The following is a 25,559-nucleotide window of genomic DNA, read 5'->3' on the forward strand; positions in this document are numbered from 1 at the left end:
ATAGGGATGATTTCTGGGCAGCCAGAGGTGCAGCTTTTAAGTGTGAGCTTTGCTTCCTGCTATGCCCAGGTGGTGTAAGAATCTCTGTGCGTAGGCAGTGGTTGCTTATTTTACTCAAGGGAGGTGATGGTTGTTTTTAAACTACTCAGTGGCCAAGTTCCTTACCAAGCAAGTGGAGAAGTTACTCTGCTTTGCTCTGACCTTTACAGCCAAAACAACATAGGCAGTCCCTTATATGTGCAAAGTTTTTAGTTTTTAGTCCAATTAGTTTAGTGTGATGAACACCCTATGTGTGGAGATGTGAGCTTTGATTTTATGTTCAGAAGGTTGGTTTATTATATTATATATATTATATTAAAAAACTACATTAAAACTATACTAAAAGAATAGAGAGAAGATTTTTCAGAAGGTTAGAAAGAACAAGAATAGAATGCTTAACAAAATCTTGTTACTGCTCAGAGTCTGATGCAGCTGCATCTGTGATTGGCTTTTAATTAGAAACAACTAACATTACCAATTGCAGATGCACCTGTTGCATTCCACAGCAGCAGATAGTTATTGTTTATATTTTTTTCTTAAGGTCTTCAGCTCCTCAGGAGGGAAAAATCTTAGCAATGGATTTTTCATAAAATATCATGGTGACAGTTTAGAGTTTAGGTAAAAGTATTTTCCATTAGAGTAAGTTTTTATTAACCAGCACAGGTGTATGATGAGGGTGTCAGACTAGAGAATGCAAAGGGGTTTTAATTTCGGTTCTCCTACCAGTTGACTTGCACTTTCAAGTGTAAATCTATTACAGCTGAAGTACAATTCTTCTGAGTCCGTGAACATCCTTAGGTGTGGATGTGTTTTCCTAATTAGTGCAACATTAGGATCTGCAGCTGACACCTGCAAGCTTTAATCCTAACTACTAAACTGTTCATTTTGTTTAGGGTTTTGGGTTTTTTTCAGTAGTTGAAGGAGGATCGGGGAGGGAATTGGGCATTTGTGCTGCAAAGAAATACTGGGGTGAAGGGGGATATGCACTCACATGGGAAGGACAGGGGAGGATGAGAGGAGAGGAAATGACTGATCCTGATTCTTCAGTGCAGGTGTTAATTTTCAGGTGGTTAGGGCAGAAGGAGTGCTGGGTGCATTGTGTTCTTTCCAGCTGTCTCCAGCAGTGAATGTTTTGTAAGGCTTGGGAAGAGTGAGGAGTGCCTCCCTCCTACTCAGCTACACCTCAGCTGTTGCCATACACCACACATGTGTACAAAATAAAAAAGTAAACGTGAAAATGCAGTCTCTGTAGGAATCATATGTTTGTGCAGGACTGCTGCCTACAATCAGTTGCTGGGTGAAGATGATGCATAATTCTAGACACAAATAGCAATGAGTGGTTTTCATCTTTTCTGTGGAATGTGTGTCACATACCATACTTTATCAGGTTTTGATAGGATGTTAATAGGCTGCTAGTTTAGCACATCAAATAATAGATGTACTGCTAAATTATCTTAATGTTATTTTTCCTATGCTTTTATTGAAGAACAGATCTACACTCTGTAAGAGTTCACCAAAAGCAGCCTGTATGTATAACTTCTCTCTAAGAAACTCTAGATTATCTCCTGGTTTCCTAGAAATGTCTGACAAAGGATTTCAGAACAATTTCCTTGAGGTGTGTATTTTTAAAATTTCTGTTGAGGGTTTTTGTTGTTACTGTTATCTTCTTTGGCTCACTTCCACAGGTTTTGAGACAACATTCTTGGTTATAGAAGGAACAGACTAAAGATGGTGTAGAATTTAATTATAATCCTGGGCTATGAATTCTACATCATGTTCCTTAGTGCTAAGTCAGCTTCAGATCCTCTTGTTTCCTTGCTTCACTCTTCTTCTCTCACAGGGCTTTGTCTCCTCTGTTAGACCTATATGACAGTCAGTGCAGCTGCCCTCTGAGCACCATCTGTGAAATGACCCAGCCCATGAGCCTCCCAAATGAAAGTGCACTTTGGCAGGCAATGTAAACCTTTCTTCTGGTTTAAACTGTAACCTCATGGTTGTACATGTCTGAACTGACATAATGCTGAGCATAAATGTCTGTTTGAAGAGTTGTAAGGCTTTATAACAGAGTTTTCTGACAAGGTGTCAGTGACATATTGCTCAAATTTCTTGTCTTTTATGTGGGATGAGGTATATAGCTAAATATCTTTCTTTCAGATGTTCACACAGGCAGTGCTGTATTTAGTTACTATTCTCTGTTTATCACTAGAAGATAAATTCCAGTTGGTCTGCCAAAGCCAAAACTTTATGGTGTGTTACCTGGGAGGTGGGAGAATCATGCTAAGCTGCATGGGGCTTAATGGCTCTTTTGAGGTGGGTTTTTTTCCTCACTGTGGTAGGTAGAAATTGAAAAACAATATTATTTTGTCGTACTGAACAAGGAAAAGAGTTTTATATTCAAGGTCTTTTTATTCAAGTGGGAAGCCTCCCATGACAGATTTCTCTCCTCTCCCTTCCATTACTGTGAAAATGAAATGGGATGATTGATATAAATCCACTGTAATTGTTACTTAACCTGTTTTAAGAAGGAATTTATGCATTTTTCAGCAATCCTTGAAGCATTTGTGGATTTCAACTCAAAAAGAATGTCAGTTCAAAATAGGGAGGATATTTGACCATCTTGTTTTTCTCATCTGTTTGATGATGACTTACATGTCTGGTTTTTTTGTTGTGGTTTTTTTTTTTTTTTTTTTTCCCCAGTTATTTGTAGTAGATGTCCAAACTGGTCAAATTACCAAGATTCCTATCCTGAAGGATCGTGAACCTGGCATGGTGAACCAGCAGGGATGTGGCATTCATGCCATTGAGATCAACCCCTCGAGGACCCTCCTGGCCACAGGTGGAGACAACCCCAACAGTCTTGCAATTTATCGTCTGCCTACACTTGATCCTGTCTGTGTGGGAGATGTAAGTGGGAGTATCTGGGGAAAAACTATTCTCTCACTTAAAAAGTTACTACTCTGAATTGTGTTTGATCACAGCAAGGTTAATATTTAGCAGTCTTGTAAGGAAGTAAAGCTCTGAAAACATTTCTGATTGAGTTGTCATTTCTGTGGTGGTATCTTAAATATAATTGAGTACTCAAACATGTGTGTGGATTTTCAGGGGCTTTGGGTCAGATTTCTTCCTCCCCTGCATTCAGGTCTACTTTAGCTTACTTTTCAGCCCAAAAATGTAACAAAATCCTAAGTATTGAAGTCTAATTGTGGTGATGAGCTCTGAAACTATTTATAGTGAAAAAGCTCTTTTGAGAAATTAAAACTATGTTGCAAGTTTTTAAAATTTTCCCCTTATCCCAGTGCAGCTCCTGGATGTATTATTCCAGAGATGGAACTTGGTGTTGAAGATTAGTTCTAACCATGTGGCTTGTGGCAGTTTGGTAAAACTGGTACTGGTTTTATTTCTGAAACATCCTGAGGCCTTTTCAAAACATCCAGTCTTTTAAAAAACAGGCTGGAGAATATAGTGGTGTCCTGTGAGTGCTTCTCTCTCATTTCTCCTTTTGATTCAGAACTGCATGTAGATGTTAGCTGCAACAGCAGAGGTCAGGTCACAGTTTCTGCAGCAGCACATAACCAGCTGCAGCAAGACTTGATTGAAGATTTGCATGACTTGCTCTTCATTTATGTCACTTTTTAGCTTTTTAAACAAAACTAGGGTCTTACGGTCCTTTTTTCCCCCCCCATAGGTTTCTCACACACCAAAGAAAAGAGTCTTGAAACATTAATCTGTAGGTCATGTATTGTAAACATAAGATTTTGGTTACTTTTTATAGTAGGTTATATGGTGGAAGAAAAAAAATTTAACAAATAGATACTTTACAGAAGAATGCTGCTTTCAGAATGGAAAATGTGAAAATTCTGGAAAATCTTATAATTTAGATTAATTTTTCCTTGGTCAGAGGCCTTTTTTTTCCAACAGCTGCTTTTTCTTTATTCATTGCACACTTCAAAACCAGAAAAGTAAAAATTACTGCTAGGTACTTGAACTGTTCCAGCTTGATACTGGAATCTTATCTGTATGCTTTTAATGTAGGTCTGTCCTTCTGACCTTGTACTAAAAATCAAAGTGAAGAATACTTGTCTGCTTTGAGACTGCTCTTGAATATAATGGCACAGAAAAATCTGTCTTTCTTCTTTTAGGATGGACACAAGGACTGGATATTTTCAATTGCATGGATCAGTGATACTATGGCTGTTTCTGGTAAAGTCATATTTTCAAACGTCTTGAGGGGGTTTTTTTTGTTTTGTTTTGTTTGTTTGTTTGCTTGTGTTTTAAGTTTTCCTTCTCTCTGAATGCTACAGTGATGCACAACATTTGATAAGTGTTAGGAAAGCAACTCTGTCGGGGTGTTTGAAACCACTTGGAACTACCTAGGCTATTTAAACACTTCCTGGACTTAGTACAGTACTTCATTTTATTTTGTTGTTGGGCCTTCACCTAGATCTGATTTTCCTAGTGTTAGAATATTACTGTGTTTGTAGTAAGGGGATGTTTGAACACAATGAGTTACAGAAAAAGATGTCACATAAGAGGAGTAATTTCAAGTGGGGTGTTGGTTACTGGTTAATAACTTTGGAACACTTGAGATCAATATCAGTAGAAGTTATGAAAGGGTAGAAGTCGCGTGAAAGAGTAATTAATGAGAACTCAGATTGTTTCATCAAGCTTTCAGTACAGTTGTGTGTGTATATGTATATATGCACATACAGTATGGCAGTTAATACAGAAGGCTGGAATAGAGAAACTCAGTTAATGACTTTTTGGTGACTAGTTGGATAATCAGTGTAACTTCATAAAGAATTACTTAGGTAAAGGCAAAAATAGTAATGTCTTGTTGCATTAATTTAGCAGTTTACTGCCTTTCTGTGCTGAGAGGGTGTACTGTTCTGTACTCAGAGTTGTCAAACTGCTGGTGAGAGACAATCATAACAGTTTTGTATAAAAGTCACATATTTGAATTGGTTTCATTTAGTACGATTGGTTTTGTTTAGTAGCATTTTTCTTCCAAACCCAAAAAGCTAATCCTGGAATTTCATTTTTGAATTTAATATAAAATTTCATCCTGCAAGTCTCCACCCCAAATGTGTGCAGAAACTCCCTCACAGTCAAGCTAGTAAGCTTGAAGAGAACAGCACAGATGATTACAGATGTCTAGGGGAAAGACAAGGGCCTGACAGATTGCGTAGCATGTGAGATGGAACTGTGTTGACTCGGTATTTTCTAAAAGTCAGGGGTGGATGTGTGAGTAGAAATGTTCTCTACTGTGGTGCTTATGGCAGGCAGGACGTAGGTTCTAGTCTCCACACCTCAGACACCAGGAGAACTTACTGAAAGCAACTAGCAAGACTGGTTGCTAAACTGAATTCTTTAGAACTCGCTGACAACCCTAATTAAGAGTGAAAAAAACCCCTAACTTCTGGCATGGTTTCAATTTCACAGATTTCAATTTCATCTCTATCTGAAAGTGTTAAGCAGAAATGCTTGAACTCTACTCCAGACATTGAGGATATAGCAAGTATTTTTATGGCAAAAGCTTCAGATGAGATGAATAATTCCCAGGATGGCATGAGCTTAGGGTTGCAAATGATACTCTGCTCGGCTTCAGGGCTAACCAGTTGAGCAACATAGATGGCCTTTTTCCCCTGCCAGGGCTATTAAAAGGGACAGCTTCCTCTGAAAGTATGTCAAGATGTTTAGAAATTTTACTGCTGAGTATTCAGCCTCCATAACAAACAAGATTAGGTACAATTAAAACAAATGGCATGTAATGGAGTGGCAGGATGTTGTGCTGCTGGATGCAAGTGCCATTAGGATGCTCCTTTTGTATTTTTCTCTAGTTAGGTGATAGTGGCAGATGCCTGAATCCATCTGTGAGCAAAGCCACCTCTGCTGTGCTGGACCACACCTATTGCAACAAGATATTTTGCTTTACTGTCTTTGCAGCTTCTCCCCTATGAGATAGCAAAGCTGATAAATTTAATAGTCTCATATAGATATATAGCTTTTCTGGTGTCTTCATTATGAATTTCTTTTGACAGAATTTTTCACTTTATGTAGAGGAGAAATTGAGGTACCTGTCAAATCTGTCAGAGATGACTTAGATGGAAATGAGTTGCCTGAACACCAGAAGGGATGTGTATAAGGTCTTGGATTAAGTCTGTATTGATCAATGAACCAGACGCATTCAGCTGTCTTGATCCAGTGTTCTTAACATTAGTGATTCATACCTTAGATTAATGTCTTCAAATTCAGTAGAAAAATAGAATGAGTTATTGTCTGTTTAACCTAAGTTACATTCTTTAAGAAAGAAGTGACACAGGTTTTAGTGAAATAATTTTTCTGATAGATTTCATCTAAATTGGTACAACTGTGATTTAGAAATAGATGTTTCTGTTCAGCTCACGAATTACTGTGTACTCAGCGGCAGTAACAGAAATCAAGTAAACCCAAATAAACCCAGCTGAGGTTTTTGTGGAGATGTTTTGTATTGGCTTAACAGACTGTTTACCAAGACTGAGAGTGACAGGCTCAGGCTGAACCTCTGGTGTTCAGTCATTCCGAGTTCATTCTGTATATGGGATGAGGATAATTGTTGCACAGGGTTATGGGTTTTGATGCATCCTAATTAGTTTGAAAATATATGAGATGGTCTAGCTGCTTGGAAAGCATATGGACAGTTGACAGTGAGTTCCTAATATTCTGAACTTTATAGCTCAGTAAAATCATCCTTTTGTTAATAATAATAATATATGGGCACTAATAGCATGTTCTGTTAGATTAAACTAAGAGTGTCCTTTTTTCAGAGCCTATTGATTAATCCTTTTTTTAGAAAAGAGTTGTGTATATGTGGAATGGACTGTTCATGTGTGGACTATTTGATCAGGTTCCCGGGATGGTTCGATGGGTCTCTGGGAAGTCACAGAGGATGTGTTATCCAAAAGTGATGCCAGGCATAATCTCTCTCAAGTTCCTGTCTATGCCCACATAACACACAGTGCTCTGAAGGATATCCCCAAGGAGAACACCAATCCTGACAACTGCAAAGTCCGAGCATTGGCTTTCAACAATAAGAACAAGGTCAGTAAGATCAGCAAAACAGTTGAGACGTCCTAAAACTGTCCCTGTGTATTGGAAAAGCTAGAAAGTAAGCTAAATAGAATATACAGAGAAGCAAGTTAATATGTTTTTCTCTGATTATTTTGCATCCTTATCTTTTAAGGCAGTGGTTTTAATCTGCAATGTCTGCTTCTGCCTCAAGTGAATGGAGGAGTTCAGAGGAAAAAAAAACAACCCCAGACCTTTTAGAAGACACAGTTTTCCTGTGGGTTTGATTTTAGATTTGCCTCCTAAGCAGGGGAGTAAAGACATATTTACAAGAAGCTGATAAAGCACCAAAACATCTCTTGCAGCTTTAATCCCATTCTTTAGTGCTCTTTCTGCTTTCCATCATGTTCTGTGAAGACCAGCTAACATTTAACAGTTCCTGTTTCAGTGGCTGAATCCTTTCAGGATTGCTGAGCAAATGAGGTGACTGACTCACAGGGCAGGCACTAGTGCTTGCTTTGGGGTTATTTTGTTGGTATTTGACAAACAGTAAATGTCAATCTCCCCCATCCTGATCTCCTGTTATTACCAGTGAATGTAGCCATTCGTCCTTCATCACGTTTTCTTTTCCCCTCTGCCCTCAAAGAACAGAAGAGATCTGAAGCGAAGATGGGTGTGCTGTCAGATGCACAGTGATCCTGTAAGCTTTATTTTTCACACGAGGTGTTAGTTACTCCTCCATGATGGAAACTTCATGTAACTTTTTCAGTAGAGTAGTGCCTGCAGCTTGCTTCAGGGTTAGAATCAGTGTGGGACCTGGTGAAGGGAATTGTCAACTCTAGATTGCACTGTCTCATAATTCATTATTTGGTTGCCTAGCAAGATTTATGGTTTTGAAAGTTATTTTTATTTACTCTTTTGTTAATTTAGATTCTACTTGACACCTGAAGTGCAGTATAGAATTCTATGAAGAGCAGTATAAAATGAACATTATCTTGATAGAGTCTTTACAAGATTATGGATGAGTTCAATCCAGACTGTGCAGCCTGCCTAGAACAGAGTGTGTTTGTAAGGATATCTATAATACAGTAACTAACTGTCTTCTTATTTTCCTTCTAATAGGAGTTGGGAGCTGTGTCCCTGGATGGGTATTTTCATCTTTGGAAAGCAGAGCATACACTATCAAAGGTGCTTTTCTGTTTGTGGGAGTTAAACTTCAAAAATTGCAAGCAGTTAAGGCTGTTCACTATTCTTCATTTCCTGCAAATATTTGAAGAGCAGCAGTGTTTGTAAAACACTTAAAAATTCTGTGTAAAATGAAATGTCCTGAAATTTGGAGCTTGAAGAGGAGAGAAGCTCCGCACTCCCCTTAATTGAGAGGACAGGAAGCATTCTTATACTTTCTGCTAGTTTTGGGTTAGCTGAAGTGAACTTTGCATGGAGTATGGTGGATACTTAGTCTGTAGAATTCATAAAGGAAGTTGCACTTATTTAGATGTAATGGCACATCACACCCAGTGAATGAGATAGGCTTTTTCAAATGATAGCTGATGTTGCTGTGCACCTGCTAAAAAATAGCAGCAGCTTAGAAGGATCTAAAACAATTTATTAAAATGTCAATTTTTCTTAGCTTCAGCTTTTATTGTGTCAGTTTGCTTCAGATAAGATACCCCATTGCTTTCAGTTTTTTTCCTTCTGGTCTTATTTTTCACCTGCATTTTGTGTTTTATTTCCCTAAAACTTCCTAGAACATAGCTTACAAAATTGTTTTGTTAACACCTTCATCTTTTCTTGTAACAGATTGATTTTTATTTTTTCTGTTTCCAGTTACTTTCCACAAAGTTGCCATACTGCAGAGAGAACGTGTGTTTGGCTTATGGTCAAGAGTGGTCAGTGTATGCAGTAGGATCACAGGCACATGTCTCTTTTCTGGATCCAAGGGAGCCTTCCCACAATGTTAAATCCGTCTGTTCCAAAGAACGAGGCAGCGGTAAGAAACCTGTGAAAGGTGCTTCAAATGGTTTGCTTGCACAAGTAGCTGTTAAAAATGTAGTAAGTCAAGCTTCTAATGAACAGGAAGGGCTTTTCTAGTGATTGGCTAAATGATTAGCAGTGTGTGTATAGATTTGGGTTTGTGACAGTATACCTGGAGCAACCAATAAATCATATGTGGCCAGCTCTGAAATCTAATGAAGGGCAACATGACTGCCACTAGGAGCAGCACAATTGTAAACCATCCAAATATTACTGAACTTTCAAAAGTGTGCATTTTTACTGCTGTGTATTTTTTACTGGGTCTTACTCTATTTTTTATCATCTCAAAGCAAATGTACTCTTTTTACTGCTATTCATACTGTTCTTGCATTCTTCTCCATGAATTCGAAAAAAGGCATGTTGTCTGCTCTGTGCTACCTTATATTTGAGTATGTGCTGTAAGGGAAAGCTCGCTTTGTAATTTTAAAGCCATGACTGAGATTCCTGATTTTCTATGTGATTTGAATGCTATTTCCTTCTCATGGATGCATTATGTCCAGTTGAGCCTTATACCAGGGCCAGGCTTGCAGGGTGCATGGTCCCATAAAGTTCTCTCCATATTCTCTACTGTCAGGTATGAGAAGGCACAGTGAGTGTCATATTAATGCCAGACTAGTAAATTGCAGTCCTTACTTAGCTTGGCTCTGGGCTTCCATCTCTTCATCAGGCAGGTTGCCAGAGGAGGACACATGTCAGCAAAGATAGGAAAGTTTTATTTATGCAGTTACTGAGCCATGGTGTCTAGATCAGTGTCAGGGTCTGCTGCTTTCAGTTATGGGAGAAATACGTATAATGTTAGGAGAAGTCACCTGAATGTCTTACCAGAAAGACCACTTGTCCTCACTTGCTGTTAGTGAGGATTCTGTCAAGGTCCTGACCCAGACACTGCAGTGTGGTCCCTGTGGTGGCTGGTGGCTGAAACCTGCCTCAAGTATGTGATCTTCCATATTGGGGGATAATGTGTGTAGGGAGTACTTTGAGGGATTCTCTGGTTTAAGTCTGGAGAAAGCCTTTGTTCAGGGCTGTTTTCTCTTGTGCAGAGTAGATGGTGCTGGCATGGTGGTAGAGGCACATAAATAACAGTAATTCGCAAGATACTGAGTGTCTCCCCTTTATATTGATCTCCCTGGGACTTGAAGTGGTGTAGCACCTCTAGAAAACAGGGTCTTTATTGATCTGTGGACTAAAATCAGATTTTAAGTGCTTTGCAGTGGTACCTGAATGTGGTTTAAGTTTCCAAGTGCACCTGCTGAACGTGGTAAGTCCACGTTAACTTCAGTTCACTCAAGTTGTACACAAAAGCAGGTCACAGAAAGGTGGTGGCTCAGTAAGACTGGAGCTGGGGCTGGCTTTCCTCTGCTGTGGCCCTGTTTACACTGGAAGGCAGTGAATGCTTTTTAGCACATCTTGAAAGTGTTGCTTTTCGTAACAGCTGTAAAGGGAAATGCACACCTTGGACCCTAGCTCTTGATCCGCAGGAGCAATAGTTCTCTGTGTGACTGGCCTGCAGAGCCATGTTGTGTGTCCTTCTCTTCATGTCCTGAAGGCAGCAGACAGAGCTTGTATGGCATAGACTCTGTGACTTCTTGTGTAGGACATGGCACTATATCTCTATTTCCTTCTGGGATCTGTAGACCATTCCTGCAGCATGTGAGTGAGGCTCAACATACTTACCTAAATTACCTAGGTCCACAGGTGGTAGAGGGCTGGAAGTATAGAACTTATTGTGATAGGTTCTAGGCACAGGCTGTACTTTTACCTTGACAGGAATGATTAGTCTAAGGTACTTCAGCCCCTTAGGAGACAATTTGAAATGCTGTTTTTGAAAGCCTGTTCTATATATCGTTCTTAGTAGTGGGTACATAATGGATTTCTTCAGTAAATTTCTTTGGTTAGAGAAAGATCCATACTTGTTCTGCATTTTATATCTTTTTATTAATACATTTAATTGAAAAGTAAATGCCATCTGCCTTGATACTCCATCACCATACTTCACACTGTTTGTGTGAAGTTAGAGCAAAAGTAAGAGGAGGTTCACTCTTGTGCCTTTCCCCTCTTATCCAAGTGACTGCTCTTGCTAATTGCAGAGGGCTTAAAGCTTTCTGTGTGTCTTTGTGAGAGCTAGATCCATGTGATGGAGGTGAGGGGAAGATCTTCTGCTGTCGTAAGTGCGTTTGTAGCTCTCTGAATTAAAGCGGAGACTCTCATATGAATCTCATAATCTGCTTCAGTAGAGAGACAGTGGTTTCCCCATTAAGCCCACAGCCAAGACTTCATCCCATATCTGGAGCAGGACAATGAGGCCCTGCCTTGTTCTAAGTGTGTATCACAAATGCTGGTCTGTGGATGTCACATCCAGTGGCAGAGATAGAAGGATGAGGACATGTTTCTTGTTAAGACTTTATACAGAGGGGAAGGGGAAACTCCCTGATTGCATCCGCAGCTCCCGTTTGTCTGCTGTCATGTGTGCTCCTGGGAATATTCCAAGATGATACATGTTCTGTGACATTCAGCCCTGCTTGGTGTGGTGACAACACTTGGCATGTGAATGTAGGTGACATAACTCAGTATTTCCTCTCCTGTTTGAATGCTTTGTTTAGGCTGTAGTTCAATCGTACTCTAAAGAGGGCCTGAAAAGCCTTGGGGTTTATAACCTGGCATCCTGTCAAGAAGGAAGGAGAAGTATCGATGTGGGGGAGTTTGACCTGCATGGAAGAGTTGTTTGGAGTAGAATGGCTACACAGAACAGTATTTGCACAATAAATGGAGATGAGATGACAGGATGTTTTGCAGATTGCAAATTCTTACATTCAGAATCTCCCCAAGACTAGTTCCAAGGGATCCTTGATTAGCTGAGACTTCAAATTTAGATTCTGTGGGAACAAAATTTACATTCTTGTTCAGTGTAATGGGATAACTGAATTGTGCTAACATGTCTAGTTTGAACTGTACCTTCCCATGTACTGGTGGAACATGGTGTTGTTTAGATGGCAGGAGTCCTGTTCTGTTTTCTTTCCTGGCTAAAGTGCTAAAAATGCCAGCTACTAAAAATCACGCGTGTTTGTTTGAGAATATTTGAGTGGAGACAGATCAAGCTCATTAATAGTTCTGAAGCTATCTTAGCAGCAAAGTGATTGGTGATTATTATGATTACACTGGCTTACAGCTAGCCTGTTGATCAGCACGATGCACTTGGCGGCAGCTGGGACTTTCTTTTCTCAGATGGCTAATTTACTGCAGGTTGGCAGGTAGTTGGGGTGTGAGCTGATGGTCTCAAGGAGTAGGGCAGTCATGTATGCAATCAAAGCTGCTGTTCCAGTAGCAGTGGGATTTGTCTGCACTGCTCTGTAGCAGTGGGAAAGCTTGTGTGTTTTGGAGAATACTAGTAGGTAATATTAGACATGAAGCAGCAGCACTGCAGAGCCAAAGCATCTCTGTTCCTTACTGCATTGTCCCTCTCTGCTCTGACAGGTATCCGCTCGGTGAGCTTCTACGAGCACATCATCACTGTGGGGACAGGGCAAGGGTCCTTGCTGTTTTATGATATCAGAGCCCAGAGGTTCCTGGAAGAAAAGCCCCCCCGTGCCTGCTATGGACAGAAACAGAAATTAGGAGGAAGTGAAATTTTGAAGTTGACAACTGGGAAAGGCTGGCTGGTAAGTAGATGGTAGCTGTGATAGAGGTGGGGAGAAGCAGACCCATTATATAGGAGTAGCATAGAGATTGAGCCAATTCTCTTTGGACCCGTTGTGTGAAATGTAACAGTATTCATGTAACCAACATCTAATAATGAAGAGCAAGAAGTGCTACAGAATTGCTTTCTGCAAAAGCCTTATGAAAGGGTACTGAGGGTTATTTGCTTGAGTGTAAGGCGTAGTGATTACAGTTCTCATGCACTGATTCATAAATGAACTAGATTTTATATCTTTGTATTTTCAAGTGTATTTTCAACTTGTAGCTTTCAGAACCTCAAACAGAGAATAAATTGTCTTTCTTTAAAGCCATGGTAATCTAATGTGGTACTTGAAGCAAGAGAGTTTTAATTTAATTGTATGCAGTTTTAGGAACTGTGGCTTCCTGAGGTAATGCCATGGCAGGCACTGAGTTTGGTTTCCTGTATGTTATCATAAAGCAATTAATGGCTTTGTTTAACTTAACTCTGTTACCTTTTGTTGTATCAATGCAATGTCCCCTCACCTCCCTGTTCCAATGCTTGACCTGAATGTTCTCAGAAGAAGGTTTAGGACAACTCAGGTGTCTTTTAGTTGACTTCTATGAAGCTTCAGGATTGTTAAGAGAAAATACCCCTTTTTAGGCTCTGGAAGCTACCTAATGCTTTTGTGAAACAGGGTTTTGAGTTTGTTTGGCAACAATAACTATCTAAACTTTTCTTTAACAGAACCATGATGAAACCTGGAGGAATTATTTTTCTGACATAAATTACTTCCCAAATGCTGTTTACACCCACTGCTACGACTCGTCTGGAACGAAACTGTTTGTGGCAGGAGGCCCTCTTCCATCAGGACTTCATGGGAATTATGCTGGTCTCTGGAGCTAATGATAACTCTTCATTCTGATGCTGATCTTTACACGGATTTCCACTTTTCTTTTCATTTTTTTAACAACAAAATTGTGTGATGCCATTGATTCCTGATTTAAACACAAGTTATTTTTTGGCAGAGTTTTCTGTTGGTCTCCAACAGTTTTGTACATCTTTTTGAACTAGTTTTTTGCTTTAACCTCCTTGATCCTTTATATGGAGGGCTTTTGAAGTCCTTTTTTATTGTATTTACTCCAAATGACTCTTGCCCCCATTTAGACTGGCTTGGCCATGTGTCCCCTCCTCTACTTTGCTGTGAGGTAGGATTTCTTTCTTATAGAGTGGTTGCTCCTGAGCTTTCTGTGAAAGTCTTGGGGCTGCTTGTATGCAGGTACTTTGTGTCAGTTACATTACCTGGAGTGAGGACTACTTGTAATTAAAAACTATTAAAAATATTTATAAGAGATAAGCTAGTACTTTATCTGGAGAGCCTGGCCCTGGCCTGGGTTGATCATATTTTTTAAAAGTACAAGTCTAATGACACTGTTTTTGCATAGAGGGATATGGTAATTTTAACCTGTACTCAGTGGAGCCCAGGGATGGATCACTTAGTGATATTGACCATCAGTTCCAAAGTGCTGGAGGTTTTAAAAGTGCATTTATGTTCGAATGGTAGTTTTCAGCAGTGCTAGGAGCAAAAATTGGTCTGTTTCTTCACTGCCTGTCCCAGGTATCAGCTTGCACAACTGGAGTTTGTATAGGCTGTTCTGCAGCATGGCTGTTGCAGGGTGATATTACACTGAGGGCTGCAGAGATGCTGAGAGAAAATGGGGGCTAGTTATTCAAAATTAACTAAATCTATCTGTTCTCCAGATGAAATATGGTTTCTAAGTATGCTGTTAGGGTAGCTTATAAACTCTTCGTAAACTGCCTAAAACTTTGGACCTTTCTTATCCCAGGTTGTGGAAATTTTTCCCCTTTTTGCTGTTCTGGTTGGCCATCTGCTCAAAGAAGCCGATGGAATTAATAAACTAATTTTTTTCACCCACATTAAAGAGTGCATCTCAGACATTACTAATGCAAGCGAGCAGCTTTCCTCAGAGGAGGGTGTATCTTGGTGTTTCTTCACTTTGTGCTAGCCTATGCTGTGGGAGAGACTCAGGCTTTTCCAGAATCCCCTGCTGCCTTCTGTATTCAGACTCCCTCCAACTTCACCTGGGACTGGGAGAGGAGAACCGGGTCCAGTGTCCTTCAGGTCCATCTGTGAAGCATTTGCCTCCCATGGTCTTACCCAATACTCAGCTGAAATGCAAGACTCCAAGGTATTCCTCCTTTTAGCAGTCACCAAACTCTCAGCTTTTTAGTGATGCCCCTGTCCTCTGCTGGAATTAATGCCTTTCCCCTGACATTGGTGGAACAAAGTGTGCCTGTGCCTCACAGCTTTGGTGCCAAATGGGCAGTTGATTGAAACTGAGAGGGAAGACAAGGCTGGGACATGCTCTGTTCTCCCATCTCTGTGAGAGATCGTAGCTACCACTGCAGTTCCTACCCACAGTCCAGAGCTAATCTGCATTTCTCTTTACAGACCCTCTCATCTTTATATTCAGTATCTTCACCAGTCACACAGAGCAGTCATGCATCAGGCTTAAGTTCTGGCTGGTATGGAGACCTGGATGGAAATCCTACAAGGAGTGCAGGTCCCTCTCATTGGGGTGGAAATCCTGGCAAGAGAAGAATTCTCTCCCAGGTGTGCACCTATCCCAGAAGTATAATTAGCACTGAGCATTAACACAGGTGCTTCACAAGCAGATCTTACAGTGTTTCATTATACTTACCATTGTGGCCTGGTTGCATAAACTGCATCAGTTCAAAGTACTGTGTGTATGGGTAGATAGGCTTTTCTCTGAAAAGGTGAAATTATATACTATGGGGTAGCTGCTATAGTTATTTTAGGGGCTTAGAAAAGTGGAAGTATATGAAAAAAAAACAAGTCTTGGAGAAGAATGGCAGGATTTGTATCCTTACAGCTACTTAGTAAGATCATTCTGTCACAGGAAATATGTTCTGCTTTGGTTTGTTTGATTGTTTTTTAAATTCAGTTTGGTTTGAAGTTTTTTCCTTTGTTTTTTTAAAGAATCTAGACACTTGAGTCTACCTGAGTGTCCTCCAGTTCAGCTGAAGCAACAGGTAATAGCTGGGCATTTAGTGTCAGCAGTGCCAAAGGGAGGCTCCTGGTCTGGAAATTCTAGCCCTGATGTTGATCTATTAACTGAAGCATATTTTAGGCCATAGGAGGAGGACAAAGAGTATGTGTATGGCCTTCAAACACAAAGGCTGATGTTTCTGCAGTCTCTAGTTTACTGAAGAGGCACCACTGGAAACTGTCCCTCCCTACTGACTGTGATCTCCACAAGTACCTCAATATGTGCTCCTAAAGCCTGGTAATGTGAGTGCCCCTTTTCTCCTTTTTTTCTTCATTGAAGGCTCTGCACAATTCTCAGATGAATCTGGATAATGATGTAAAATGTCTCAAATGCTTTTGTGTATTCTGCTTTCAGGGTGCTTTCTTGCAAAAATGACTTCTCACAGTAAGGAAGCCATCCTTGTTGCTGTATGAAAATCCCCACAAAAACACTAGGAACCAAACCAGATAGTGCTGCAAGCACACAAACAATTTGGACCAGAGATAAAACCACTGAAACTAGCTAAAAATTAAGTTAACAGCAATATAGATGTTAAGTTTCAGAATATTTCTGTGGCTGGTCATGCATAACTTTTGTTCCAATCCCTGTTATAAACTGAGGCATAGAAAGGTGATGATGATATACCAATTGTCCAAAGATAAGTAATGGGAGAAAAACTGAATTTTTTTAACTTTGATTTTGTTGCCCTGTTGGGTTAGATATCTGCTGTTCATGGTTAGAAATGAGTGGGTTTCCCATCCAAGTGCAGGAATGGCTGCAGAACAGGGAGCCTTCAGGCTCTGCAGAGAGGCAGGGTGGGTACCTCACTGTTGTAAAGCCAGATACACCCCTGCAGTGGAGTGAGCTCATTCTCATTGACTGCACTTCAGTAGCTTCTTGAACAGCTTGCTGTTTGATGCTGAGACCCAATGGCATGCGTATAATCAGACCATCTTATCTTTTCCACTGTTTCTTCAAGATTTCCCTCATTCCTGCCAGAATGGTTTGTTTGAGGTTGCCTCCTTCAACCCAAATCATACCAGTCTTTGCTGTAGCAATATTGTCCTTGCAGAGGTGACCTCTGCTGGGATTTTGTCAATCTGCTCGAGACCTTCAATTTGCTTCAGTTTAACTGGGTAGAAGTTGAAGGCTGGCTCAGACTGTTGAACAGGGCAGTAGCCCTTGTACATGTTGGACTGATATGATTACACAGTAGTAGTCTGTTTCACATGGGCAACATACTCTGGTTTATCTCACTTGAATGAGAGAACTTTTAGCATAACATGCCTTCAGACTGGTTGCTATTGACTTCTCAGTTGTGTGGGATCTTCTGTGCTACCAGAGAGTTTAGGAGACTGACATTTAATTTAGGTATTTTTGGGTATTACATTTTCAGTATTCATGATAGGTAATCAAACTAGTGACTCAGTTATGGGTTTGGAAATACCTAGCTTGTAAATACTGAGTAGCAATGCCTCAGTAACAGCTGGATGTTACTGCGAAATCAGAAGCTACTTTGCAGTGTTGGCTTCAGCACAGTAACAAGGGTTGTGCTCATCCTCTTCACTAAACACCTTATTCCTGTAATTCCTCCAGGTTTCTCCTTTGTACAGTCAAGTCTTGTAGGGAGAATTGCTAGTGCTCTCCTCTGGTGCTTTCTGGGATTGCAGTAAAGAAGTGAGTCCATTTGTTTGATTCTCTCATCAAACTGCTGCTGGTGTTAGTTCGAGGTGAGTAAATGACCAAAGAATAGTTGGTAGTAGGTTTATGTTCCTAGTCTCAGTTGTTCATTCTCCTCATAGATGCATTTTTAAGATCATTGCAAGAGTGCAAAGTGATTTTGCTGGACTTAGTCTGTTCACAAAAGTTACATTCATATTGTGGGTGACTCTTGTGACTGTCTTCATGAGAGAAACTCCTGAATTGCATTAGGGGGTTTATATTTGCTGCCTCCATTTTAGGTCTTTGGCAGCTTTTTGTATCTAAATGATTAAGATACTTGGGGATCATTCTCTTCCAGAATTTCATCCTGTTCCTTTACCTGAGCACTTGCTTGTAGCTGAAAAATGAACAGATTAAATTTATGATCCAGCCATGTTGAGTGGTGCTTTGATGTCTTAATTTTGCCACTCAGCTGAGAGGCATTTACAGGCCTTTTGAACTGCTGTGCCCTCACCTGGTGCAGGCATGAATCAAACCAGGCTTGCCTAGACCCTTCACAAGGTCACTTGTTTGCTTTGTTTGCAAGAAACCAAGGATAGGTGGGCTGTCAGTTACTGCATGTGGGAAAGCAGCAGCATCTTTCAGCAGCCAGGTGGGAGGTCTGTTTTTAGTCGTCTCTTGCCCTTATTTTCAATAAATGCACTTTTCCAAGGTGTTTGATATCTTCTTACTTAGCTACTTTTGTAATTGCTGCTATGACTGAATTACTGGACTGGGGTATAGCTTGTTCCTAAGGAACTCTGTTGCAGAGCTGTGTATCATGCAGGTAGAGTTGATCCTCTGGCCAGCCCATGCTGAGCCAGGAACTCTTGAGCTACCAGGCACAATTTTTTTATCTGAAAGCCAAGTGAAAATCCCTGTATGCCATGCTGGCCACCCCACAGTGTGAGCCTCAACTTAAAATGCATTTCTGAGTGTTATGGTGCCCTCAGTAACTTGTTTGAAATTCTGAAGCAGACACCTCAGGACAAGGGAGAGTGGAAGAGAGAACACAACCACATCTTTTATGAGGTGCTCTCCTTTGTACATGAGCACTTTGTGTGGTGAGGATGGGCAAGGAACACCAGAAAAACAGTAAAAGGCAAACAGTGTTTGGTATGGCTCTTGGGAATCCTGAAGAATTAAAAAACTAGAGGGGATATGCAAATGCTTAATCAGAAACATCTTTGAGAGATCAAGTATATATTTTTGACATTTCTGTGTTATTTTAGTAACTCTGTTTTATTATAACAACTGCATTATTTTTCAAGGATAAAATTAGCAAGTATCTTTTCGCTTGTGATGTTGAGTTTTTTAATGAAAAACATGTGGTGCTTGGCTAGTTAAAAGAATGCTTTTGCAGAAAGGAATCTTCCCATTTTCTAACAGCCTTTCCCACTAATACCCTGCTGGGAGCAGTATGGTCTAAGAAAGTGCACGCAGATTTAAAACGGAGTTGGCAGAGTTGGGAAAATGTGGGCTGTCTGACTGTTTCTATACCCAAAAAACCACCAACACTTGATTGTATACAAATTGTCGTTGCTGTACTGAAACTGAGAGGGTGTGTGAAACCCCTTGCAACATACTGCAATGTCTTTAGTCCAAGATTCTTTTGAATTGCTTATTTTGCCTTCAGGACAAAAAATTTAGGAGTCAATACAGTGTTTTCTTAGGAACTGCTTTTCTAAATTCCCTTACTAAAAGGGAAAATTCAGGTGCTGAATCTTACAATCTTATTAAACTTGTACTTTTTATTCGCCCATTCACCTCGTCTCTTTTCATTTTCAAGGCCTCCCACAGTCTCAGGGTATAATTCACTATGACTCATCCAAATAGTACTGAAACGGACCAACCAGAGGTTAATGTGCCTTCCTCTTCTGGTACCTTGATCTTTATAAAGTTATCTCAAACTTGTCACTGTCTTAGGGCTGGGTACATGCATTGTCTTTTTCTAAGATGTATGTGTTGAAATTGCAACAGGTTTATACTGTTACTTGTGACTTGTTCCATTTATGTTAGGATGTGGTGTAGACAAATCAATGCGTTGGTTGGTCTTGATATCAGTCTTGCCAGTGACACCTGTCAGTCCTTGCTTGTATGTTCATATGTAGATAAAATGCTGGATCTTCCCCACTGCCTATGGTGCATAAGATGCACAAAATACACAAGGTGTGTTAAAATGTGCAGTGATCATAACTTGTTGCCTGAAGGTAGGATGTCCTACAGTGAACTGTTTTTAATGTTTTTTCCCCAAATATTTTTAATAAGATCCAAAGCCTTGAGGAAAAAAAAACAATCAGGACTTGCTGTTACTTGATGGCTTTTGTTCTGAATCCAGGATCTGATGTTTGTTAAAAACTCCTCCAAATCCACTCATCTAAAAGAGGCTTTCTCAGCTTGTTTCTGTCATGAGGTGTATCAGAAACAGCACTGAATCCTGAACTATCACAGAAGCTGTCAAGCAAAGTAGTAACAGCTCTCTTCAAATATTACAGTGCACATTTTTTCACTGTAAGATAAAGCTGTTCCAAGTTATTGATAGAGCTTGCAAATAGAACAGTGCAAAATTGCAGATAGTGTGTGAAACCAGCCTGTCTGCACATGGGGCTCAGTGTTCTGTTACCTTGCAAATTGTTTCTCCTCTCTGAAAAGGTGTTTTTTGTTTTTGTTTTTTTCAACACAAAGACATTACATTTGGCTTAGTTTCTAAAGATATGTTTGTTTACAAACCTCAAAATGACATCTGGCATTTGGCCTGAGTTTCTAACTCTTACGCATTTAGAAAATATAGTACAATTGATACATTATGTCTCATAAGAGCATGGAAAGAGGAACATATATATCTTCACTTGCTGTGGCCTTCCATGGACACGCCTATGCATAATTAACTAAATTACAATACTACACTCTGTTGATTCATGAGGTTACCTTTTTATTTAGAATCAGCACAATTAGTCATCAGTGTATTGACATTAATACATGGTCATGGAGCTCTAAGGTCTGTGTGTTTTCTGTGCTAACAGTATCTGTTCTCTCTGTACTGCAGTGCAGACTTACCATGGAGCTCTTTTTGCTTTGTGTTAATTTCGGAGTTCCTTCAAATTCAGTGAGGTGCTGTTTTTAGGACAGTCGCTTTTCTGAGTAGAACAAATGGATTTAACTTAGTTTTCTACCTTTAGCATCTTCCTCTTCTCCCATTTCTTCCTAGTTCACCTGTAATGATGAGTTCAAAGATGTCTGCCTACTCTGAAAATTATCGAGTCATAATAAAAAGAAAACCTGTAGCCCAGTGTGGCAAGATCACCCTGTGCTTTTACCATAAACCTCTGTGACTGGATGCTTCTCTTGCAGTTGGAGACTCCACCCCTGCACAGTCTGAAGAAGCAGAAAGCTTCTTGCACCCATATTGTTCAGTAGGTGTCAGCAGATCAGGAAGTGGAGGTGCCCTGTGCCTTCATCCAGTGTGTTTGTCGAACTCATCTGTAGTGGTTTAGCCAGAGAACTGGCATCTTCAGTTGCTACTCAGAGTCTTGACTAAAGGTTTCATTCAGGGCAATACCAGCAGGGTGAGTTGCTGACTTGATTCCATGTCAAGGCTTCCTCCAGAGATTTATTGTTTTGGGGGGTGGAATTATAAAAGAGTAGGGATATGAGCAAAACAATAACCGTGTTCTCAAAAGAGAAAAGTTATTCTAATGTACTTTGGCCAGCAAGAATGACAGAGATGAGCTGGCAATGGAATGTTTGATGGTAGGCTTTGAGGGTTTGTGCCATCATGCCTTAGATCACTGCAAATTAGTTGCTCCCAGAGCTTTCAAAAAGAGGTCAGTCCCTCTTCAGATGAGATGTGAAAATAGCATGTGGAAAAACCAGTTTCCCCAGTGGTCACTCAGTCTTCCCCTCAACATTCAAGGTTACCAGTGCACTTGTCTCTGTTTTCATGAGTGAGTATGACTAATGTGCTTCACGGCTGCCACCAGCCCCCTCCACCTGCTTTGTGCAGGGATGATAGAGTAAAAAGGCCTTGTCTACCTTGTCCTCCGCTTGGCTGGCTGTTGACAGTGCAGGGATGTAACAGGCCAGTTGTGATTTACAGCTTCAGCTGGTTGCTCTGGGCTTCTCTCACATTGGAGGTGTGGTAGTGGGGCTGTTAGAGAAAGAACTGGTTAAGTAACTTCTGGTGGGCTTTGTCCCTCCTGTTCAAATTGCTGTCTCCGTTCTCAGACTCTTGTCCCAGCCTCACTCACATCTTGTCACACTGCTGCTTGGGACTTGAGCAAGTTCCCTGTTCTCTCATGGTGCACTAGATCAGGTACCAAGTTCTGCAAAGCATGGGGGCACCTGTTAAACCCCTATTATACTTTGAAACTTCTACTGCCTTAGGCAGTGGTTTGCTGAACTAGGACCTTGCTCACAGTGTCCTTATTCTTTTTACTCAGCTCTAGGTATCTTCTTGGACTGCCATATCCCTTTTAGTCCAAAAGGGTTTGCTCCAAAGTCATTCCTGTTCCATGGAGTTGATTCCCATACTGCTGGTTATTGCAATTCAGTGGCTTTTCTTTTTCTTGTTTTCATTCTGGGGTTTACTGCAAATGTACAAAACCATACTGACTTTGTCAACTCCTGAACATAGTACAGGGGCCCATCCTGAGGCATCAGAATTATTTGTCTACTCTCAAGGTGCACAGAAACAAGAATTCTCTTAGACACACAAAGAAACCAACTGCATATACACAAGTAGAAAGGTATCTCTGAGTAGAATAGGTGAGGGAGCAGCTTATGAATTTTAAGTATAAAAACAGTAATTGAGGGGGCTTTTTGTTTCTTTTTTAAAAATTGCTTTAACAGGAAGTTAGGTGGCATTTTAAGCCACATAAAGTTGCAAGGTAAACCAAGATTTTCTGTCCATCAGTGCAAAATGTGCCTCTCAACTATAATACAAAGTCAGTATCTGTTGCTCTCTTGTTTGCAATGGAAGAAAATTATCTGAACACTGATTAAATGTGTTTCTTGCTCTTATATATAATCACCCACACAATAGTCCTTGCTGGTCTTTCCCAAGCACTATTCAACACTACCCCTATTTAAAAACAAAATAGAGACTGCATTGAGTAGTGAAAGCTAATGAATTTCCTTGGTTTGAGAGAGACCCTGGAGATAAAAGTCCAGGTTCCATGTGTTTTAAATGTAAGTTTAAACCAATGCAGCTATTCTCTCAGACCAGTACAGCTTCCTACCTTTCCTTCCATTTACAGGAATTTAAAAATAAACCAAGCAATACATGAGCCAGTTGATGTCCTTGCAGGTGGAACATGGTTTTTTGTTTTTTTTTTTTAATTTGAAGATTGAGTGTTCTCTTGTGGAAGAACATTGTGGGTGCAAAAGTGTGGAGCTCAGATTACAGATCTTCCACCAGCTTGTTAATGCAATTAAGTATTCTGGACTCTTTTGAAGAAGACTGTGTAAAAGCTGTGAAGGCATACACTGGAACTGATAATTTTAAATTTTAGGTCATGTGTGTATTGCTTGACTACATGGACAATGTAACAGTGATTTTTATAGATTGGTTTCCACGTGTCAGTCACAAATAATTTGCTGTTTGGAGGAAAACTTTTAGTAGATACATTTCCTGATCAAATTATGAGCCTATTTTCCCTCTTGCTTTAACCGGGTTACTGTGTTCACATGCCAGAAAGATGTTGCTCTTTGAAGAAGCATGTTAGTGTATGTGGCAATGCCCCATGCACTTTTTTAATACCTAGACCTGTACATTCTCATCTGAGTATCGTTAACCATGCTGTAGTCTGACAAATGAATCTTTTACTACTGCCCTGTTACATAGATAATTGTAATTAACTGCAGTTTGTTTTTTTCCACTACTTGAAGTTGTGTGATCTGAAAATTGGTGAACAAAAAGTATTTGTGCATCTTACTATGGGTATCTCTAAATAAAATGTATTTGTATAGTGTATTGGCTTGCCTGATATTTTCCCTTATTTTCTAATATCCCATTGCAAGTAAATCTAGGGCAGTTTGAAAGCAAGTGGGCTTGGGTTTCTTACTGCAACAGTCCAGCCTCTGTGTGGACATGACTGATTCAATGAAAACAAAGTGAACTGTTCTTTTTCATCCACCAGTGAGTGGATGGATAGCCCAAGAGCAGAATCTCAGCTTGTTTTTGGTTTTTTGTGGCCTAGACATTAGGCCTAGTTCTCTGTACAGCTGTAGCAATACTCATTACTTCCATAGGAGATTTATCTATTGGCAGAATTGGGACTATTACACTTCAAGGCATCTCCTTCCTGTTCTCATCATCTGATACCTCATTTGCTCTGAGGCAAGAGTTTCCTTTCAACCACTTTATTTTTCTAAGAAGGACCTACCTCTTAGAACTGTTGAACAGCACAGATAAATGTAGCAGGACAGTCAGATATAGCACTACAGGTTTTAGGCAGATCTTGCATCCGAAAACTGCATCTACATATTTTTATTGTGAGTGAAGAGAGAGTGAAGCCTTCATACAGCTGTCGTATTTCACTCAAAACTGCATCTACATATTTTTATTGCACAGGAGAGTGAAGCCTTCATACAGCTGTCGTATTTCACTGTCTATAAGCGGGAAGGTTATTTTTTCAGAAGAGGAATGTCTGAGACATCAAAGTTTTATGCTGGAGGTTAAAATTCTGTGCCTAAAATCAGCTTCTGCCTCACTGTCCTCACCCTTGGCCTCATCCTGAGAGGCCAGTTTCCATGATCATGGACAAGCTCAAGCTTTGTTTTTAAGCTAGGTGAGAGACCACATCTCCAGCTGCATCATCTCTGCTCCTCATAGTAGGCATTACTGATACTTGTGAATACTGGAAGGGCAGACTTTAAAAAGACACAGGAACACTAACACTGTCATTCCACTGAGGCTTCTAATCAAACTGTTTGAGAGATGCAAAGGAAAACCAAAGCCCCTGGCCCTGGAGACATACAGAAAATAATGGTTTAGAGAGGGCTCTGGCAACCGGGGTTACTAACTCCCCACCAGCCTCAGATGCTCCATTGAGTACAGCATTCAGATGGTGTGGGGCCTGTTAGCTGACTTACAGGACCAAAAATGAGCTCAAACTCCAAAGCTGTTGGTATTAATTGCGCTCCTCTTACATGCATGTCCAGCTTAAATCTCAGCAATAAAAAGTCTAAATTGTCCCCAGGCAACTAATTTCAGCATTAATCTATTTTGTCCCATCACCTGTCTTGCAGGTCCCCTTGCTTTCCCATTCACAGTGCAGATGAATCAGTTTCCTTATATAAGACAGCTTCACCATTTTTGGAGGAAGAGATTTTTATGTTTCATGTCTTCACTCCTTCTGCCAAAAGGTCTAGGTTCCCTAGGTGCTTTCTCACTGGCCATAGTTGGCAGGTGCATGTATGGCCATTGTCATTCCTGTCTGTGGAACCAAAATGAGACCCACTGCACTGCTTGGCCTGGAGCCTGCAGCTGGTCTGTGGTGTTATCAACTATGCCTTCACTCTACGCTACAAACATGTGGCAGTCGACGTTACCCCTTTCAACACTCAATCTGCTGCCTGCCTCCAGCTCCAGCCCAGCTGCTGCAGGTTTCCTTGGCTGTCATCACTTCCCTTTCTTGGGTGTATTTTGTTTCTGATCTCTGTGACTTGGGGTCTCAGCTCTTGCCAGCTGGTTGGCACTGCTGTTGCTCAAGGAGGAAGCCAAACTAGGACAGGACTCAGAATAGTTTCACATTGTTCTGTTAGTTCTTCCTAGCTATTGCTGTACTCATCTTGTCTGTTTCAAAATGAAAGATTAGGATAGTCTTTCAAATACAAGGTGCTTTCAAGGTCCAGTAAATGAATTCATAAATGAGATGCTAGGACATAGTGCTTGAAATGTTTTTTGGGCAAGAGGTGGCCCATTTTTGAGACATTGAAAGTGAGAAAGTTCATAGTGTATTAGAAAAAAAAGAATCTCTGTGCTTTGTCTCCCAGCTTCCTCATTCCCTGGAAGAGGG

The 25,559-nt window shown here is 40.4% G+C and overlaps 1 protein-coding gene across 1 annotated transcript in view; it reads left to right on the forward strand.

The window, feature by feature from the left end:
* The window catches only part of DCAF12 (DDB1 and CUL4 associated factor 12), a 31,933-nt gene extending 8,421 nt beyond the window's left edge, over positions 1 to 23,512 (forward strand). The window contains exons 3-9 of the mRNA XM_039704514.1: positions 2,737 to 2,943; positions 4,179 to 4,239; positions 6,923 to 7,116; positions 8,206 to 8,271; positions 8,911 to 9,073; positions 12,589 to 12,773; positions 13,517 to 23,512. Coding sequence (XP_039560448.1) covers positions 2,737 to 2,943; positions 4,179 to 4,239; positions 6,923 to 7,116; positions 8,206 to 8,271; positions 8,911 to 9,073; positions 12,589 to 12,773; positions 13,517 to 13,675 — 1,035 coding nt within the window. The 3' untranslated portion in view covers positions 13,676 to 23,512. The remainder of the gene's footprint in view (positions 1 to 2,736; positions 2,944 to 4,178; positions 4,240 to 6,922; positions 7,117 to 8,205; positions 8,272 to 8,910; positions 9,074 to 12,588; positions 12,774 to 13,516) is intronic.
* Positions 23,513 to 25,559: the final 2,047 nt, after the last annotated feature.

This window comes from Passer montanus, unplaced genomic scaffold (genome assembly GCF_014805655.1).
Source record: "Passer montanus isolate IOZ18808 unplaced genomic scaffold, ASM1480565v1 scaffold176, whole genome shotgun sequence".
Taxonomy (NCBI): Eukaryota; Metazoa; Chordata; class Aves; order Passeriformes; family Passeridae; genus Passer; species Passer montanus.